This window comes from Anser anser (assembly GCF_964211835.1).
Source record: "Anser anser genome assembly, chromosome: 3".
Taxonomy (NCBI): Eukaryota; Metazoa; Chordata; class Aves; order Anseriformes; family Anatidae; genus Anser; species Anser anser.
The window spans coordinates 106,550,549-106,572,907 of NC_139722.1; the positions used below are offsets into that span (position 1 = coordinate 106,550,549).

The 22,359-nt window shown below is 39.8% G+C and overlaps 1 protein-coding gene across 36 annotated transcripts in view; it reads right to left on the reverse strand.

The window, feature by feature from the left end:
• The window catches only part of NRXN1 (neurexin 1), a 725,995-nt gene that overhangs the window by 282,177 nt on the left and 421,459 nt on the right, over positions 1-22,359 (reverse strand). For 2 of the 36 annotated variants that reach the window (XM_083831666.1, XM_083831665.1), the window contains exon 1: positions 1,984-3,715. The exons of 31 other annotated variants lie outside the window; for them this stretch is intronic. In XM_083831666.1, the coding sequence (XP_083687792.1) occupies positions 1,984-2,224 (241 nt within the window). In that variant the 5' untranslated portion in view covers positions 2,225-3,715. Of the gene's footprint in view, positions 1-1,983; positions 21,091-22,359 lie in introns of those variants that run through there. 3 more of the 36 variants (XM_083831668.1, XM_083831667.1, XM_083831657.1) reach the window with 3 other exon arrangements.

Sequence of the window (22,359 nt, forward strand, 5' to 3'; positions counted from 1 at the left end):
GAGCTTCTGATAAATAAAGAAAAGCAAGGACTTTTAAAGTCACACTCTGAAAACACTCTGGAATACCTTCTTATGACATGTAACATTTTTCATTTTGTAAAATCAGTTACTTAACTTCTGGAGAGGTGCCTGGGCTTCCCTATGAAGTCCTTAAGTGTCAACTCCACGTCTTCACCTTTCATTTTCTTTAGGAAGACTCATTTCCTCCAGGAGGGTTACCTTTTTGCACCACTACCCTTTGACTGGGTCCAAGATAACGTTTTTAAAAAATAGCAAAAGGTGTGATTTTAAAATGCTTTCTAAGGAATTGTAGCTCGTATTTATAGTATTACATTTGCTTTTTCCCCTTATTCTTTTAGCCTCCCCTAGAAAGCCTCTAAATGGTATCCCTATACGTCCAGAAATTCTAAGAACAATAAGTATGTATATATACACACATACATCTCTAATTTTCCCCTGTAACCACATACAGTACAGAACATGCAGCATTCTCAAGCTTGCACTGCCTGAATACACTACAGTGGAGAGTGATGGCCTAAATTTCTTTCTCTCTCTCTCTTTTTTTTTTTTTTTTGCATTACACCAGACATTTAACTTCTTTCTTAATTAACAAAATGCTTAAGAAAAGTCATTTCTGTCCACTTTGTCTTTTCTAGCAGTTTAGGATTAATGTGTATTCAACACACACTGGAAATTTTCAGGTAAACAATACAACCATATCCCCTAACGTTAGCATTGCTAATCACTGAAGAAAAAAAAAATCCATTAAATCCTAACTACCCCGTGCCTGCAACTGGGTCATCTTGCACAGAGATGCAAAGGTTAAGCATAAGATCTGTTTTTTACTTTGCAAATCTTGTAAACGACATTGCATGATCGTGCAAATGAAGCAAGGCAAGATGAGAAAATGAAGAAGAATGAAGCTGTATAATCTAATCAGAAGCCAACAAGGGTTTTTCCTTTTTTTTTTTTTTTTTTTTTTTTTCCTCCTCCCTCGGAGACAAAGGGAGGCTTTGGTTTTAAATCCTTAAGGCACAGTCTGGTGTTTAGCTTTCTTTTACAGCTTTTGGTAACGCTGAACATGTTCATATCTGTTTTGCATGTATTTATGTATAGGTTCATGTAAGTATGTATGCGAAACAAAAAACTGTAACAGCGCTGTTTAAAGAGCACTGAAGCAGCTTCCTGTCACTTCAGAAACTAAGTCCCACAGTACTGTATTTCTGAAGCAAAATGCATTTACACTTTAAAAGCATTTTTATCTCTGTCCCTTTCCTGACCACTACCGTGGGCATTATTTCCCCCTTCTCAGTGATTAAGCGCTGACTTCTCTCCCGCTCCCCCGTGCAATTAGCTGACCTTTGCTTTTTAGTTCATTGACTTTCCCACAGAGGCAATGAGTCGGAAGGAGCACGGTCATCCCCAGCGATGGAGCACCGCACAGGCTCGCTCCCCGCCCCTCGCTCCCCGCCGGGGTCCCTGCCCTGCCCTGCCCTGCCACAGCCCTGCCCGGCGCACGGGCGCTTTGCTCGCCTCTGCACCCCCGGACCGGGACAGGAGCGAACCGGGGGGCGAGGGCTGGTACCTCCGGGGCTCTCCCCCCCGGGGGCAGCGGCTCCAGGAGACGGAGGCGCCGCCGGGCTGGGCTTTCCTCCCCGCTCGCTCTGCAGCCGGGGGGACACAGGGGGATACTGAAGGGTGCGGGGAGCCCCGGGGGAAGCCCCGGTGCTGGCCGCGGGCTCCTCCGGCAGCATCCTCCGGCCGCCCCCAGCCGGCTGGAGGCCAGCCGAGCCCCCCTCCGGCCCCGCACCGGGAGCAGCGGGATACCCCTAGTTCCCCCACCCCTTCCCCACGCCCCCCGACCGGGATCGGGGGTTCCCGGCCCCCCGCATCCCTTTGCCTGAGCTCTGCGGGGCGGGCGGAGGTGCGGGGCGCGGCGCGCAGCCCACCGTGCGGGGAAAACCGAGCGGCGCCCGAACCCACCGTGTCCGCCTCGCAAGGAAGCCGGTGACCTGTAGATAGCGATAGGCACTGAATGATGTTTGCTGCTGCCATGGAAATGGTGAATGTGGTGAGCGCCCAAACTGGAGGCGCCCCACGCCACCCCAAGGAGGCCGCTGAGAGTGAGCGGGACTATCCAGAGCAGGGCCAAGCGGCCCCCGGCGCTGCCGCTGCTGCCGCCGGCGGGGCCCGGCTCGGGGCTGCCCCTGAGGAGGCCCCCCATCCTCCGGTGCACGGCGTCCTCGGGAGGAGCAGCAGCCACAGGGAAGGAGGCAAAGTTTGGGCAGAGGCGCGCTCGCAGCCTCGCGCACGGTGCCGGTGGCAGCTCACCGCACCAGGCGAGCCATGGCTTCCCTTTGGGCAAGCTTATGGTGAGGATCCTTTTCTCCAGGTCTTCTTCTGGCCAAAACAATCCGAGACATAGTCAGAGGCGGAGAATCCAGGCGATTCCGAGCCTTCGCAAAGAGGTGGAAGAGAGGAAAAGCCCCGTGCTCAAACAATCGCTAGTTTCAGCTTTCCCGGGGCTGGTGCTCATTAACAATACTCCACAGTTGCAAGTGCTACGAGAGTGCCAAGCATTCCCCCATCCTCAGTAATCCACAGCGTAGCCAATCATGCCACATCGCTGCTAAGGAAGAAGCAGGGGATGCCACTCCATCAGCCAGCGCTGGGAAAGCAGAGAAAAATCAAACTGCTGCTCTTCCCTCCATTCATCTCCAAACTGGTGAGCCCTCTCGGAGCAATCTCTCCCGGCGCGCACACACTCGCACACACACACGCTCGCACACGCCGCCAGACAATAACCGGGCTGCTCCGGCAATCTCAATGGTCTGCCTATTGACAGTAATACCCGAGGATGTTTTCAGAGAGAATAGTGCACCCTTATGAAAGAAGCTGGGAAAAAAAAAATAACCATGCTTGCGAAGAGCAGGGCTATGCAAATCTGCAGTCTCCAAACAGCAAATCACCGAAGCTCGGATGCAATGCAGAGGACGAGCCTATGTTAAAGAGGGAGGCTGAGTTCAGCTCCCACACAATCGCACTGCCTCCCTGTCTTTCGGGAGCCGCACACTGCCAGAACATGGCTCGGGCGGTGCGGCGGACACACGCACGCCCCTCTCCCCAGCCCGCCACCCAGCCGCGCCGCGGAATTAGCAGCACGGCGGGCGCCTTTCCCCTCGTTGGGTAGTTCAGATGTGCCAGTGTCTCGAAAAGCCACTTTCGCCTTAAAAAAAAGAACGATTTCGGGTCTTTTAATGGGCCTAAACTTCGCCCATCAGATGTTTCCCCTGTCTATTCGAGCATCGGCTTTGATTATCCGGTAATTACACACATGGCGCCTAACAAAGAGTTACGCTTTTTTTTCTTCTTCTTTTTTTTTTTTTTCCTTTTCTTCCCTGCCTTACTTACTCATCTGCCACCGCAGACGCGGCCACCAACCGGGCTGAAAACGTTTCTGGGCCGCCCCCCCCGGCTGCAGGGTGGCACCGGCAGCATCGCCCCCGAGCTGCGGGGCCCCGCAGCCCCGCACCGCATCCGCACCGCTCCCTCCTGCCCCGAAACCAGGGGAAACGGGTGTCTCAGCCCCCGCAGCCGAGGGGGGGAGACGACACGGTGCAAAGCCAAGCAAGCCCCGCATTGAAGGAGAAGGCGTTGCTCTCCTCCCCGGGTCGTGCCCCCCGAGCCGGCGGGCGAGAGGCGCAGCCCCTGCAGTACCGCACCTGGGCACAGCACGGGGTGAGAGCCCCACGCTACCGCCTCTCCTCTCCCCCCCCCCCTCCCTCCCCCCCCGCCTTCCACCGGTTCCAGCCTCCCGTAGATCTTGTGCCATGCCTTCAGCAGCATGAGATCATGGGCGCGGGGTGCGGATGCGTGAAAGGGAGAGGGCGAACGGTGGGTGTGCAAAAGCCTTTTTAGACATTTCGCGTTCGTTTCGAACGAAACCTGCTGCAATTTGCTGGGGGACTTTTTAATTCACACGGGGATGATCGGAAGTCACAACCCTTACTCAACTGCGTAGGCTTAGGGGAGAAAGAGAAAGGAATTTCGCCCCGGCTCTGCTCGGCCCAGGATGTATTGCATCCCCGGAGAGGGGCGAGGAGACGCCCTTAACCAGAAGTCCTCCACATCGCTGCGAAAACACCCCCGAAACCGGGACCGGAGGCGAAGAAACGGCCCCTCCTGCCCTGCCCTGCCTGCCCCGAGGGCGGTGCACTTTTACAGCCAAGTTTTGCAAAGATGCTAATATGAATTGCAAAAGATCTTAACGCAAGATGAAAGCACTCAAGCACGGGGGAGTAACCGCACGAGTGAGAGCGGCGGGGCTGGTGCGGGGCCTTCCCCTGGCAGGTCAGCGCTAACACAGCGCCAGCCGCCTGCAAAGGGTCCTGCGGGACAGGGCTGTCCTCAGCCCGGCGCCGGCTTGCAGAATAGAAGGACAACTGGTAAGAAACTCGGTGACTTTTCCTACCTGTCTCAAGAAGCAAAACGAGTAACTCCAAATTTCCGAACTTCCAGTTGTGTGCTGTCATCTCGTAAAATAAATAAATGAATAATCGACCAAATAAATAAATAAATAAATAATCAACCAAATAAACAAAACAAAGTTTGTGGTTAAAAAAATAAAAAGCCAACAACACCACCACCACAATAAATTCCCCGTGTCTCAGAGTTAAGGTTAAGAAAAAAAGGAAATCTCAAAGAAACATCAGCCCGGACTTGCCAGGTGTTCTAAAATTAAAGCCCCTGATGTCTATTTTCTTCCCGTTCATGCAAGTAATACATGCTAGCAATCTTATCCATAAATACCACTGTTTTCTATCAATCTGTCTCAAAAAAATAAATAAATAATAAACTCATTCAATCACTGAAACCCATTTTTCAGTAAACTGTTCACATGCTGCTGCAGATTTAGAAACATGCAGTAGTTACTTGATTGTACTTAATGATAGTAGAAATCCTACAGATGATTAATTTAAAACTGGTACCACTTCTCTGAAAGGAAACTGGTATTGCCAACCATGTAATGATACAGTTGGCACAGAGAATTTCAGTTGGCAAGTCCTCTCTGGACCATCTTCTGCTTGGCTCTTTTAAAGTCTCCATCAAGAGCTCTATTATGCTACCGCTTGGTGGGAGTTTCCCTAGTGACATCCAGGAAAGTACAGCTGGACCTCAGTTTCAAAGTTTCTGTTAGTTGTAACTTTGCAACAGAATCTTTCCACAAATCCCTCCCAGCCTGAGCATAGTTTGTTCAATTAAAATATGCTTTGCTGTGGATACAGTAGGACTTTGTGTTCTCTCCATGTTGTTGCATATGTTTGTAGCCTGAGTACCTCAATCTAAATTCTTAGTCCATCTGCCATCTTGTCACAGGGGCCTATCTAAAGTACTTAAATACCAAGGACAAATGAATAAAATGTTTAGGTACTTCAAAAGTACTTAATTTTTATTTTAATATTTAATTGAAGATAAAAAGGGTGTTTAAGTGCTCACATTATTGAATATGTACTATTTATGCAGTGCACACACATAACAGCTACTAAAGTTTCCAGTTCAAATCTGTGTTTGGAGACTACTTAGAGAAGACTTTTTTCATCAAATAGATTATAATGGGTCATTTTTAGGTGTTACATTATGATGTTAAACACTACGTAGGGACTGCTATATCGATGGATTATTTTGCTGCTGCATATTCAAAGTAAGAGTTGAGGACGCAAAGGCCAATCTCCATAAAGCTACTTAGGCATTTTCCTTAAGTACTTGCTACAAATGTGAATGGGGAGACACATGACTAAGTAGGCATCCTTTGCTGGATCTGGCAATGTGCTCAGCACCTTCTAGATCCTAATTTTAATGTACGCTCTAATTTTAATGACATTTGATGTTTTCATGGCTCTGCACTCTGAACCACAGAAGGAAATGAGGGGACTATCCAAGTGTAAGGGAAAAAAAAAGGTTATCTAATGCAGTGCATGGGTGAGAAATGGGGAGAAGTAATTTGTGGAAAATATCACAAGAAGATTGAAAATGGAAAGGATAACAGAAACGGAAAAAGGAAGGTGTATAAGTAAGCATGAATGAAAGCAAATGAAAGGTAGATGGGAACAGAAAGGCAAAAGAAGGAAAAACAAGGAAATAAAATTATTTCTTGTTCAGTTTTTGTGATAACAACAAGCACTTCTTTCTAATTTGAAGCAAATCTTGGTAGTTAGATGCTTCTAGTCTTTTCATGTTTTATTTAAAAGTCTTAATTGATAGTTTTAGCACTCAGAGTTAAGCTTTTTAATGAAAAGTAAAAGTTTAAAGCATCTGCAAGTAAACATTATGAAAGCCAGTGGTAAGAACTATTTCTCATTTAAAGTTTTTTGGTTTTTTATTTATTTATTTTTTAAACCTCCTGCTGACATAAGAGTGAATATGAATCTTTCCTGGCTGAGGACTAGCTGAATTTGAAATAATCTGGTTGTAATCCCCAAGGGCACAAAGTCATGCACTCCAACACAATCAACACTGTGCTATCAATTAATGAAGGCCTCTCTCAAAGAAAGAAGAGGGGGTACAGAAAAGCAATAAACACAGAATTTGTGTAAACAAATAAATATCCTATTAGAGACATAGCAAATAAGCTGTGAAAATAATCTACGGGGTTCACAAGGTAGTTTTCAGCATTCTGAAAATATGCCCAACACTTGGCTCACTGAAGCTAACTTTATGATTTTGTTGTTGGAGGTGGTGGTTTTGTTGTGGTGTGTTTGTTTTTAACCCTATTTAATACTTACCCTATGCAGGTCCACAAATAGTGCATGAGACTTTTAATCAAGTTATCTCCACCAAGTGCTCTATGAATACCAATAGTTTCCTAGGTGTATGAGCAAGACTCCTTAACTGTAAAAACACATCTTTTCCTTGCTTCTTCTACAGAGCTACGCCATTATCCTATAAATGCCAAATGTTCCTAAAGAATACTTACACAAACAAAAAGATTGCTTCCAAGAGTATAATTTAAATTATTTCATTGAATAAAATCAGGTACTTCTTGCCAGTACAACTTTATCTGCCTACACCCTGATTCTTGTCAATACAGCTATATCAGTGAAGATAAACATCTCGGTGACACAAGCAAAGCTTCAGGGCAGATCATGCCTTAGGCTTGCAGAAGTTGTCAGTTAAATTCAGGGCTCCTTAGGTTAAGTGCCTTCTTATGCAACCAGACTTCTCTGCCCATCTCTGTTTGCCAGAGATGAAATGCTACACTTTGCGTTGCAACGTCCACACTTAAACACCTGAAGCTCAAATACTGTGCAGCAAACTCGGATAGAAAAAAGCTCTACAAATATGTGTCTGTATTACAGAGAATGCTGTTCAATGAGCACTTTTGCTATGTTTTTCTATTGTAACTTTTCTCCACTGCTGTGGATGGAATCTCATTTCATTTGAAAACCCGTGGAAATTGTTTGATTGCAATTAAGTGGGACAGAACTTATGCTTATCTATCTGACAGACAACGGCTTAGAGAAGAAAATGTTCAAGCTGTTAGGTTTAACCTATAAGCACTTACTCCTATAAACTCTGATGACTTCCAGGACCTATATCCCTTATCTTTCAAGAGTACAAATGTCTGATTTTTCCATTAAATGTGTTATTTTTTCTCTTTTAAACAGAAGAAAGTGTCTCTTTCAAAAACTAATGAGTTGTAAGATTAGGCCTCTTTAGGGAATTTAGGTCTGTCATCAGGGAATAGGAATCACAACCAGTTTGTGTCCTAACCCTCCATAATTTAGAGAGAGGGCAGAAACCCTTTACTTTAGAAAGGAAGCCAATACAGTGTATCACACAAACTACTAAGAGTCTTGGAAGGTGACAAATGTGATTCTAGGAGAGATGCACGGAGTATCTGTGTAGTCATAAAATACACAAATTTCAGTATTAGGTGATTACTTAACTTTTTTTTTTTCTTTTGTATAGATTAATTATATCATATGAAACAGGGAGTTTACAATGGCTCCTTTCTCTGTAGTACAGGTATTCTCTATGTATGTATTGCAAAAAAATAAATCTCTCAACAGCTAATAAGTCTTTCTGTCCATAAATCTGTCCAATCAAATAGGCTTAAATCTTCACATTAAACGTTTCTTGACTCCACAAGTGTAAAGACAGCAGTAATCTCTTTCTTTCTATTCCTTGCTGTCAAAACCAAGCTGATTTTTGTTTTGTTTCTTTTTACTGAAACTATGCATATAAGCCAGATCCCTTCAATTTAGAATAGAAGGGACTGGTTGGAGAACATTTTCCAGCAGGGAACTTTGGCTCTGAAAGCAAGCTCACTCTTGGTCCAAAACAGCCCTAGTTGGTCTATCAGTCTTCAAGGCACTTTGCCAAGTCCAGCCACTGGTGGCTAGTGTTAGCCCTGGTTTGACCTGCCTTAAGGAGGATGGCCTATACTACACTGGGAGTTGTCTTTTGCTGGCTGACAGTGCTGCAATGCCATCTTCCCTTCCCTTCCCTCTCTGTATAAATTTGTCTGAATGGTGCTAACACTTTGGCTAGGTCCACCTTTTCATTTCAATATAAAGCCACAGGAATTAAGGCCAAATCCACATGTATATACATGGAGGTATTTAAGAGATTTGTTGTCCTGTATAAAGCAGGGCAGGATGTACTCATGTTCTCTCTGGACTACCACATGAGCAGTTAGTTCTATGGGCAATTAGATGGCTGCCAAACCTGCAGAAGTCTCTTTGATTTTCACCAGTGCTGCCACAGGAATTGGCACTGTATAACTGCAGGAGAATGAGATCCCTGACTACAGCTTAAATGCTTCTAATTTCAACTCCTCAGCAAATGCTTCAGCTAGGGACAAAATACAAACAAACACACAACAACAACAAAAGACACAGTAAAATAGGTTGAAAATTAGTCATCTTGAAGTTTGATGGGATCAGTGACAGATACCAATAACAGAATCCAGAGTTGCACTCTTCTGTGTTCAGTACAAACATAAGAAGTGTAAGCAAAACATATTTGTTTAAAAAGATCACCAGAAATAGGAAAAGTCTGAGTATTGGCTTGTTCTGTAGCTCCTGTTATTATCATACAGCTAGGATATTAAATGCCATGTCGTGACCAAGCTAAAACTAAACTCAAAGTGCAATGACTTTAAGATGGGAAACTGGGTTTAAAGAGCTTGCAAGGCAGAGCTGATGGCCTTTTCGGAGGTGGGAAGACCACAGGTAATGGGAGGAGCTCTAAATGATGTTTGTCAAGTGCCTAAAGTTAAGAATAGTCAGGAGACATGGGCCTATTACAGCAGGTCCAGAGGCAGGCTTGCTGACCAAAGGGCTAGAACACCCGTTCAGTGGAGAGAACCTGAGAGAGTTGGGGTTGTTCAGCCTGGAGAAGAAATGGAAGGCTCTGAGGAAAACCTTATAGCAGCCTTCCAATACTTAAAGGGGGCCTGAAGGAAAGATGAGAAGGGACTCTTTATCAGGACATGTAGCGATAGAACAAGAGGTAATGGCTTTAAAATAAAGAAGGTAGATTTAGATTGGATATTATGAAGAAAATCCTTACTATGAGGGTGTTTGGATACTGGAACGGTATCCCAGAGAAGTTGTGGATGCCCCATCCCTGAAAGTGTTCAAGGCCAAGTTGGATGTGACCTTGAGCAACCTGACCTAGTGGGTGGTGTCCCTGCCCATGGTGTGGGGCTTTGGAACTAGATCTTTAAGGTCCCTTCCAACCCAAGCCATTCTACAATTCTATTATTACATTGTTAAGCATATTTTCCTGACATGATTTCTAAGGTGTCCCCCATCCTTTCAAGCCTTGGAGGAGAAGAGGCTGTACAGTGGAGTTCCACCTCCTGCCTTCCCGCAGTGCATTAGTCCTGTAACAGTTTTGTCAAAGAATGGGGCAACAAGCAAGGCAGCTTGCTGCCATTGTCTGCTCCTGAACACATTCTTTCTGACCCCTGACAGCAGTAGTACTACAGATTAGATGTAGATATTACAAAATTTAAAAGCAGAGTTGTTATAGGACAGCGTTAACTTTTGGCATTCGTAACTTTGAAATGCCCAAATATTTATTTAGCTTTAAGCACTTTTTTTTTTTTTTTTAAAGTATAACAATTGTGGAGAGACCGTGTTCAGAAAACATATTTGTAGTGCCAAGCAAATGTCTATAGCTGAGTTATGAGCCTCTGAACACACAGGTTTCAAATGGAAATGCTGACATAATCTTAAATGTAGTGGCACAAATACTGTCACTACAATAATCCTTGTAATCTAATATATTAGCCCTTGGGGGGATGGAAAATTCAATTGCTGGTCTTAGACAGCCTTTCTGAGGCTCAATTCAAATTGCATAATTCTACATCCTTCAAGTTCTTCAAAATACATTCCAAAAGCAGTATTGTACATTCCAAAATATTTATTCTTCAGAGATTGATTTGACTTTTTTTTTCTACTTTAAAGTGAGATATATGACCTCAGAGGCATGTGAAAAATCATTAATCAAGTTTATAATGTGTAACACTCTTTTGTGTGTGAAAGACTTACTTTTATCCAGATTTCCTCAGTTATGTTGCCAAGATGATTCCCCTAGAGAGCCATGTGTTTATCTTGACAGGTGTCAGTGATATCTGTGGAGTCTCACAGGAATCGTTACTGGTTGCTTTGAGGTACAGTAGAGAACATTAAGGCTGCAAACTAATGAACTTTCCTTATTACATTCTAAATAAAATAAACCACAGACTAACCTGGATTAATCTACTAATGCCTTTCTAATGAAGCTTTTATTGGGCATATGGTGTGGCCTTGCTATTTTCCTCATATAGCTAGCACAAGCAAAACCTCAGAATAAAACCTACATGTTTCATTTGTGTTACACACCAGTATCAAAAACTCACTATGATAATTATTTTCAGATTGCTATTTTGCTAGCATAACCTTTGATTAACTTACAAGACTAATTGGTTAAAAAAATAAAAAGCAATCAGAATATTAAAAAGAAACAGAAGTCACTGCTGGTAGGAGAAGAGAAAAATATAACTTCTGCTGTTGCTAGGGGAAAAATATAAACCACAACTGCTGACTTTTAATTACTTTAGAAAGCACTCTGTGACCTGTCCTGACAATCCCACAGAATCACTAACTAAATATTGTAACTTCTGAAGTTAAATAATCGTGTAATTACAGTCTGCTAGCATTTTCCAGCCCTGAGCTGTAACTCACTATAATTTTGTAATGCATATTAAAAGCAATTAAAACAATAGTTACTTTAAAAAAAAAAAAAGAGTTCTAAGCAAGGTGAAACAAGATAGCATCTTTTCCAGCCTGCTATGCATTTTGCTTTTAATTGTTACTTGCTTTATCTCTGTATATGAAAAGATCAGAACACAAGAAAAGACACTCTTTAGTAACATTCTTCTGGGAACACACTGCTGAATTTAGGTATAAGCTTATACCAGCAATTCAAAGAATAGACATCACATATGACTTCATCTTTGATATACTATTTCAAATACTGAATTTCATTTTTCTGTTTCCCACGTAAATTTTTGCTTTGCTTCCATACTTGCAAGATTTCCATTATAAAAAAAAAATAAAAATAAAAATTAAAAAAAGCAAGCTCCCCTCTTCCTTTATTCACTTCAACAACAAATTAGCAGCCAAGTTTTCACAGAGGATAAGAAAACAGATACAGTGAAAACTGAGTGAGAACACGAGAACACAGTTTTTCTTTCCTTTAGCACCAGCAGCCAGAAACAGTATGAAAGCAATGGATCATGAAGAAAAGCAATTTCCTACTTCAGGGATTAAGCAATGCCCTCTTTTGTAATGTTAAATGAAAGTTCTAGTTATTTTTTCAAGTAATACTGTTGTGTTTTCTTACCCCCAGTTTAAATAAATAGTCACTAGAGAAGCTCCAACAGTCCCAAACACATCACTTCCTTGCCAATCAATAACACAGATAAAACCCTTTATATTGCACTCCTTTGAGCAAGCCTATTGATAGAGCAAGAAAAATTAAGCTACTACACAAGCTAAAGATAATTAATGTAATGAGCGAGAATATCTGGTGATACACATTCTGTTCTTTTCCTAAGGACAATTATAGGTGATTTTAATACAGAAAATATACAGAATTTTGTTGAAGCATTCAAATAAAGACAGCTACTCACATTTTACTCTCATGGTACGTTTCTTATCCTATGACACTGTAAAATTTGCTAGTTCTGTGGCTAGATTATCAGGTGATGTCTGTAACATTATCTTACACTTCCTTTTGATAATATGGATAAGATGGAAGTTCTCCATCTGCCTCTGCCACAGCTTTTCAGTGCAACCTCAGGCAAATCAGTACAAACCATTAGTCACTTAATAGCTAATTGACGAGCCAAGTCAATGTTATCAGTCATAAGGATAAAGATTATTTGCATGAGTAGGGCTTGGCAGAATTATACCCTTAATACCAAAGCTGAAAGGTTTCAACTGCTTTCATCTTCAAGCGCTATTAAACAGTGCATTGCAGGATTAAGCCTTCTGCATGTATGAGTTTGTAACTGTAAAGCTCTAATGAATGTTCAGCGTAGGATTAGAGCCAATACTGTGTTTAAAGCACTTAGAGATTGCTTCATAATAAATGCCAATGTTTGGAATAATTATGGATGCGTGGGCCTTTCTCAGTTTTTATACATAGATAAATGGGAATCCTGTAAATATCTGATTAACTTTGCTTAAGAGGACAACTTGCATGGGAAAGGATTATCACTGTAAAGCAGGTTTGTAGGACCAAACCTGTTCTCGTTAACATATACGCAAATAATAGCAGCACCTATGAAGATAGCCAGAACAGAAAATCATTTAACTTGTACCTGTTGTTTTGTTTGTTTGGTTTTTACTAAATTACATTAAACTTTTTCTCAGCTAAGGCAAGGCACCTACTAAATAATTAAAATGAAGAGTCACAACAAACTTATCTTTCAAAACCAGGTTGTAACAGGAAAGAAAATGCAAGACTTCTCAGCTGCAATTTTATGGCTCTATCAGAACTTGTCTAATTTCACCTATTTATTTCAGTACATAATAAACAGTGCAATCAGAGAAAAACTACATGATGCGTACGTATTTTTAAGACTGCTAGCTTTCTAAGCCTTTAACATCTTTGTATCTATTTTTGTTTCTAAGAAGTAAAATGAGACAAATGGGGCCTTTAAAAAGGATAAAAAGGACTGAAACATGTTATTTGAATTTTCGCACGTTAAAACTGTCATAAATTTCAATATAAAATATGGGTGCATTGCTGGCCATGTTTGGTTACACAGTTCAGCTTTACTGCCCAGAAAAGCTTAGGGGCATAATACATACTGGTTTTTCATTAGGAAGTTTTCAAAAACCACCACATTGAACCACTAACCTATAATAGCTCTTTCAGATTTAACAGGATGTCAGTTCCTGGAGCTGTTTTTCCTTTGATGCACACAAAGTAATACCGGTAATTTTAATCAGAATTATGCCATGCACTGGTGGAAGACAATCACATAATATGAATTATTATATTTTTTTCCATATCCCCGCCTCTTGCAGAAATGTTTTTTCTTTAGTGGAGTTCATGCTACATATACTACTGATTTGTGTGTGCTTTGTTTAAAAAAGCTTAGTAATAGTCCTTCTCATCCAGATATATTGAAGTGCTTTGCAAAGCAATGAAACCAGCGGAGCCGAGAAAAAACTTGTAGTGAAACTTTTTCAATTAGTAATATAAAAAGTTTTCAAATTATTTGTACTGAAAAATAAAGGAAACACATTATAAGAATTAAAGCATCACATTTTAAAAAATGATTTTATTTTGAAAATAATGTTCCCTTTCAACATTTTTGAGGTTTTGGTTTAATAAATTTAGATGCCTTTTCTTCATCACTTTTTTTTTTGTCTGTGGTTGAAAAAATATTCTCCTAATTACTTTTTTTCCTCTAAAGTCAAAGCTAGTTAATTCCTATAGCTCAAATCAGTTCACTTTACTTAATAAAACTATTCTGAATAATGCTCTGAAAACCTCATTTTCACTCAATTCCTACTCAAGGAGCGCAAAAGTACTGAAGAAAGATTAAATATTTAGATATAAGCTCACAGTGCTTGCTATTAAGTACCTCAGTTTCCATCTGCCATATTTAAACTTAAAATTCTTGTGATAAAGCTCAGTGTGAAATGGGGCCACACCACCCATATCAGTTCAGGTGGTAAGACAAACCCTCAGTATCAAGCACCTAAAGGGAATACACTGTTCATTGGATATGTAACGGGGCCTGTGCTCCACATTTTGTTGCATATAAGGGTGATGTAACTTGCCTGGGATTCCACAACCTAACACAAAGCTTGACAGCAGTATCCCTGTTCCTTACCTTCCTATTGGAAGATTTGTGCTTGTGTTATATGAGACAATGAGCAACCCTCATTTGGCTAAAAGTGAATTTTGACACTAGAATTACAATCACAGAAGAGGTTTTGAATTGCAATATACATGACAGTAATGTTCATGGCACTGTATACTTTCAAGCTCTGATATATATGCTCTGGAAGAAGCCACAAAGTGAGAGTCAAAGGGCAGTTTGTTGGATGGTTTCAGCCAACATCCCATTGACCAGAATGAAATTAACACAAGATAAGGACTTGGACAGTACCTTAGTGCTAAAGTGTTCCAGCAAAAACAATGCTAACTATAAATTATTAGAAACTTTATTATTATTATTATTATTCTCACCTACTTCATACTAAAGATCAATTTATCATTAATGCAAAAAGAGATTTAGAGCAATGTTTATGTCATCAAAAATAATATCCATTAGGTATGTAGTACACCCCCAAGTGCATTTGCTTCTTGTGGAACTCTTCCAGAAAACTGGATCTATATACAGTATAATATAATTACATTTAGCTTGTAATGAGCTATTGAACAGGTAGAAACAGCTCACAGCCTTAAAAACTTCAAAAATAACTTCTCCACTCAAGGAGGGCTTCAACTATACAACCTACTGTATGAAAATGTTTTTTGGTATGCAAAAAATGTTAGTTTGCTTTTTTGTTTGTTTGTGTGTGAGTGTGTGTGTGTGAGTGTGTAACGCATAAGCAATAGAATCATAGAATATCCTGAGTTAGAAGGGACCCACAAGGATCATCGAGTCCAACTCCTGGCTCCACAAAGGCCTACCCAAAAATTCAGACCATATGACTAAGAGCACAGTCCAAATGTTTCTTAAACTCCGACAGGCTTGGTGCCGTGACTACGTCCCTGGGGAGCCTGTTCGAGTGTGTGACCACCCTCTTGGTGAAGAACCTCTTCCTGATATCCAACCTGAATCTCCCCTCGCAGCTTGACGCCATTCTTGTGGGCCCTATCACTGCTCACTAAAGAGAAGAGATCGGTGCCTGCCCCTCAACTCCCCCTTGTGAAGAAGCTGTAGGCCGCCATGAGGTCTCCCTTCAACCTCCTCTTTTCCGGGCTGAACAAACCAAGTGACTTCAGCTGCTCCTCATACGTCTTCCCCTCTAGGCCCTTCATCATCTTTGTAGCCCTTCTAAGCCCTTTATCATCTTTGTAGCCCTACACAGTAAAGCCCAATACGATAGCTCAATACGATAAAGGTTTCCTTACACTTACGAAGATCAGAAATAAGCAGTCACAATTTTTTCTTTTTCCCCAGAAGGAAAATTCTAGTTACACATTTGAAGTTTGCTTCTTCCTTTCTGTACTGCTATGGTTTGCAAAAATGCTGAATGTAAAAATGACTAGCAGCAGGGAATTCTGCGCTACTATTCAATACAGACCTACACAGTAAACAATAGCCAGGTTTTTGCTATTTTATTTAGAATCTCTAAGTTAATCTTTTCATAGGGAAAGGACAAACTGCTGTACCACAAAGGTTTTGGTCACAGCACTGAGAACAGCAGATATTACAGCAATGTTTAGCAATATTAAATACATAAGCCACGTTAGGAATTTTTTTGACCTAGGTGACTATAAACATAAGGATTGAGAAAAATGAGAGCATTAACACAAACCTGGACATTAACCTGCAATGCATGGTTTCTGTCTTGATAAAAGTACAAAACCTCCAGTGGCTGTTGATTAGGATGAGAAAAGTACTCCTAAATCAGTAAATGTTGATCATTACTATCTGGTTGTGGTGAACAGCAGATGCATTCTTCTTCAAGATGAAGACTTTTTTCCGTGAATTTTCAGTCAAAAAATCTTCAATAAATATTGATCGTGTTTATTTAATAGCTATGTGGGAGGGTAAAATAATCAGTGCTTGTTTTTAGTTGTCTGGCTTTACTGAGAGCCTTCATGCTTGAGCATGGCTCAGGGTGACACTTGGAGCTGGCATCTGCTCACAGTGTATTGGAATGTGCAAACACAAGAATAGCCTGCAAAATTGTGAAATAATTCTTCCCCTCAGCTCAGCATTAATAAAACTCAGTAGGAGTACCAGGTACAATTTTGTATATCACACTCCAGGAAGACATGAGCCAATTGAGAGAACAGTGAGGAGAGCAACATGACCAGAGTCTAGAGAACATGAGCCGTGCTAAAGTTTGAAAGAATTGGTCTAGAGAGGAGACAGCTTAGAGGGAACATGATAATAACCTTTAAATACATAAAAGGCAATTTCAAAAGAATAAGGAAATAACCTGTTCTCAACAACAATGATGGATAGGACAAAAAGAAATGTGCTATACTTAAGCAATTAAGATTCAGGATAGATATTATGAAAACCTCAACAGTAAGGATAGGGAAGCGGTATAAAAGATTGCCTACAAGATGGTAGAATCTCCAATGTTGGAATTATTTCAGAACAGCTTAGATACAAGTCTTTCTAGAACTACTTCAATATAATTGATACTCTTTTGGGACTGTGATGACATCCTGCAGTCTTCCATTTTTATATTTCTATGAATAGGACTGCTGTATGCAATCATTTACACTGTAAATTGTTAAACTGGAGAAATGAAAAAATTCTCCTCTAGGCCTCCCTATCCCCCTCCACAGAGCTGATGAAGAAATAAATAAAAGAGTATACTTCTTATCAATACCCGCTTTTTCACCATATATGATGTTACTAGAAATGACAGGTCTATTTGGCAGCTTGAAAAATTTCTTAGAAAACAAAAATGAGAAGAAGCAACCTTATCTGGACCTATAGTAAATAAATGAATAGGAAAAAATATTTCTTCACCTTAATTTCATATTCTAGATCATGAAATAAAAACACTCCAAATGAATTCAAGAAAGAAGAAAATGAATCAAGCACAAAGATTTTAGATGAGTAGAAAAGGAACCTGCATCATCCACTTGTGTTTTTAGAAGAATACCCTGTGATATGTGAACATGTAACTGACATACACATATGTATATATGTTTGTGTGTGTGTATATATATATATGTATGCCACTTTTTAACACTGTCAGAAATTGTCATGACTAGACCTTACTTCTTAAGGCTGGACCATATAATTTTCTATGACAGGTAGCAATGCTGCATGCATTGCTCATGTTTGACGAATAACACACATGAGATTGAACACATGCTCCCGGACTTAGTGGACTCAATAGTATTTGTTGAATAGTTGTTTTCATGGGTTTTTCCTAAATAATATGATTGAATTTTAATCTTCCAGTTTCAAACTTTTCTAGTCCTCTACTGAACTACAATATTTTGTTGAACAATATTTTCAACTACTTACTCTAGATGTTTTGTTTTATATGTAGCTTACTCCTGAGTGGTTCAGATAGTAGGATACCTTGATGTTTTAACTTATATGCAGCAACTTGCATGTATTAAATGAAGAAGCACCCAGTGAACTGATCAAAAGAGAAATGAAACATGACTGAAAAAACTTACTTTTAAATTTCAGATTACAGCTTGAGTAAAAATTGTTTACCATAGCTGTTACAATATCCCTGTTACAACAGGGAGAGAACTCTACTCTCAACACAGGAGGTCTGTTATTCTTGAGGACAGGAAGGAGTAGAAATTCCCTATTTCTTTGAAAAGTTATGTCTCTGTAAATCTCTATCGGTTATACCCTAAGCAAGTCTATTAACATTCATCATTTCTTCCTTCTCTCCCTGGTCAGTTGCACTGATGTGAAGAGTGGGAGGATATCTCCAGAGCAAGTTACTTGCTGCTTACGTCCCTTCTGTTTAGAGAAGATTTTTGCTAGCAAACATAATAACTTAGGATTTGTCTCTGATTTATTAAATTCATTAGAGATCATCGTAAGTATTGAATTTCTTTTCGGCAGGACACTCTCTTGTCAGTAATTCCCCTTCCACTGTCCTTCAAAGAAATGGTTTCCTTAGACCCATACTGTAACTGAATCCCAACAACTAAAAAAGAAAAACCTGTTGCAGCTGACTTCTCCACTGTTGTGGCTGCATTTCCATTCAAAAAAAATTATCATAAAATACGCATCTCAAGCATATGAATCTTTCCAGACACCTTTAGCATTACCTTCCTTCTTCACAGTACTTTTCTATAGCTTTCTAAACACAGACTTAGGAACAATTAATCTTGGTTCATGGCTCTATTCCAGGTTCTTCACCAAGATAATACATCTAAGAAACAAGAAGTATATAAATAATACAAGAATTGTAATGAAAATATAAATAAATAATTAAAAAATAATTAGAAGGAACAATTGGATAAAAATAAACTTCATTATTATCTAACCAAAGTTACAGCTGCAATGCCATACCCATCAAATTCAAGAATCAGCATCACTGAAGGAGTGTGAAAAAAGTATCCAAAAGTATGTCATCACAAGATCTACGAAATACTGAAGATGTATTGAAGGGATATGCAGAAAGTAGAATCAGAGAACACAGAAATACATAATATAATACAAAATAGAAACTAGGAACAACTGTAATTCTATCAATGGACTCAAGTGACTGCAGCATACATGACAGCAAAATGTGGTAACTTACAACTGTTTATTCTCTTAACAGATTTATGAAATAGATGTTTAAATTTAGTGCTAATCTTCTCAAAAAAGGTGAAAGTGAAGTTTTTTCCATCATATTTCAGAAAAGCTTCAGGACTGAAATGGAATACATTTCAAATGGAGAGATCAAAGTTATCTTATCCCATCCTAGAACACGCAAAGTAAGAAATTATTTTATTCTAGAAGTGTTCTGATCCTGATTTCTTATACATTGGAAGCCTGACTTTTTGCCAAGATGCATGAAAGAGTACACACTTTCATTGACTCACAACTGTCCAATTAGATATAATTTTTGCTCTCTGCTCCTGAGAAAGGAAGATTTTTATGTCATTATTTTCCCCCTGGTTTTCAGTAAGCCAAGCATCACTTGTTTCATGAGAATATCATTATGGGTTGCATTTATTTCCAAATACATTTTCCAGTGGATAGTACTAAAACAACAACAACAAAAACAACCAACCAACTGAAAAACCCACAGCAGCACAATTATGTTGCATTGCTTACCATTGTACAAAGAAAAGTCTTCCCCACCTTCTTGAGAATTCATCTAGCCTGCAGGGTGAATATTGACTACCGGGCAGATCACCATAGCTATAAAACAGAGCATGGGGCTTTGAAATGAGGAGAAAGACTGAATGAATTGTGTGTGTGTGCATGCTCGCTTGCATGCATGTGTGAAGGAGAAAAGAAAAAGATCTGAATTTGGGTTTATATATTATTTGCAACATTTCAGAGGTTCTCAGTAGCCCCTAAGAAAGCTTCTGCTCATAAGCTTTCCTGATTAAGGCAATAAATATAGAAGTAATCTCATATTAATGAATAATTTACTGAATGAAAAAAATATCTAGAAAGACTTCAACTAAATAATCATGGAATACTTAGGCTGGTTTAAGTTTCCTTTACTAAAAACATGCTTTACTGCAGCTTTCTGAAATATCTATAACATACTTTAGGCATCCAGATCTACAAACACATGATTAGCACTACGAAATTGTATTACAGAATCTATTTAAATTGTATTAAAATCTACTATGAATTAATTTAATTTTATTTTTTTTGACCGTAGTGTGGTCTTCTAACCAGTAACCATTTTTAAGGTTTCCTAAGCCTTGATTTCAGGACTGTCTCACATTCATTTATAGCAGTGTGAATTAGCATAAATCACACAATTATTCTGTGTGCAGATATAATTCCATAATCTGTGGAGAATTACATGTATACTTGTGTAAAATATGGTCCCTAAATTCCATGTTTATGTTCTTCAGTGACTTAATATTTCCCTGAATTTTAAGTGTTTTTAATTATATACTATTAATTTATTCCTATTAATATTGGCTTGTTGCCATACAAACCCCAATTAATAACCTTACTTATGCTAAAAGTGACAATATTATAATCCCCATTTCCAGCTGGAGAGTAACACAGTTTGAATTTTATGAAAGTAGTAGGAAGTTGCTATTTTCAGAGTATGAGATTAAGAAAAGGAGCTCAAGTCACAGCTAGAATAATAATTTTAGGAATCATAACTAAAATATATATATGGAAAAATGCTCAGCTGATCAAAGTCAACATACATACAGTAATACGGTGATTTCAAAATAGCAGTACCAGTTTACAAATGAGGAGCAAGTGGCTGTAAGTTAACTAAGTACAAGCATAAACTCCATTTTGTTGTCTATTAAGTATGTCCCTTAATGCAGGAAACAAAGACTTTGCATCATATTAAAAGTAGCCAAACTGTCTTTCTACAGAAATGAAAATGTACATAAAAGTTAAACAAAATGTTCACCAAACTCTAATTTTATATAATCCTAATACCATGAAGATAATAGCTCAACGAGAAAGGTTCTTCTGGCTCAGGAGACTGATATGATGCCATTTGAATTCAAAGGCAGACAATCATGTCATGACAAAACATCTGTCTACTGTAAAACAAAGCACACTAAACTATATTGCAAGGCTTGCTTTCACAGGCTGGAAGCAGCATGACCAGGCTACTTTTCACCAGCAATCTTTCCCAATTTCTCTTCTTCTGTTCCTTCTTTTTTCCCTTTAAAGATTTTCTGCTCATTCGCTATATAGATCTGCAACGATAAATGCAGCAACTTCATTAATGAAAGTTTTTATTTTATTTTGTTTTGATTTGATTTGATTGGTTGGCTGGTTTTGGTTGTTTTGGTTTTGTTGGTCAGTTTTTAGTTTTGTTTTACTCTGTCATTTAGGTGGTCAAATTCTTCTTTAAGTACAGAAATGTATACAAGTACACTCAGGTCAGGAAGCAGTTCAAAGGGCTTGTGGTTCCACTCAGGTATGTGGGATCAACTTCACTGGCAGAAACCAAGGCACAGGCAGGACCACTTTACCCCCCCAGGGGACAGGTTGAGGCCAGAACACTGATCTGGAGATGGTAATGCTCCAGCATTTACTACTGGGATGCAATCTGAATTGCATCCTGCTTTCATTCATACATTGGTGGTGTTTTTGACATTCTTGCTTTTAAGTTTAATGCCATAAGTTAAAAGTTTCTTTTCGACTGCTTGTTCTCTGCAAAAGGAATGGGGTGAAATGCAGAGAAGAATCCTCCAGGCTTAGCTAAAATAACAGGAAAGCAATTTACCTTGCATTTGGAAATGAAAAATCAGCCCCAGTTGCTTGACAGGTTTGGAAATCATAGCAAACCATTTGGGGATTACAGTCTTAAATTTATGTTTGAATATGAAGCCTCTCCAGCAGGTAAGTGACTGGGGCATAAATACTGTGTTAAGAAACTTTCTAGTAAACACATTTGAAATTGTATTATCATGGCACAATCTGACTATAAAACATTGAAGAGTATTAAGGAGTTGGAGTCAAAGGATAATGTAGTCATTATCACAGATTAACTAACTGCTGTTTTTTGTTTTGTAAAACTTCTGTTACTGAATCCCACAGGGTCATTCCATTAGCTAAGTGGTGCTCTCCTCTCCTGCCACATCACATACAAATTATTGGGAATAAAATCTGAAAGATTGCACAGGGAATCAGAATAATCATCTACTTTTGATTTTTGTCACCTCCACATGATAGCTCTATGTGTATGTAAGAGACATGATGTAAGCGTGCCAGTCATTCAAGAAGGAAGAGGAAGAAATTGTATGCAGCACTTCTCAGTTGGGTTCTGCTGAAAGGGATATTGGTGGAGGAGTACTGAGGGGAATTTCCCATCTGATATCTTCCAGTGGTTTGTGCAGCTCTGGATAGAGATGATTCAGGTTCAGATCTTCATTTATAGAATCATAAAAGACATCAAATGCTGCAGAGGTAGCATTTCCTCTCCAACCCTCTTGAATGGCTGACATGCTTCTATCAGGTCT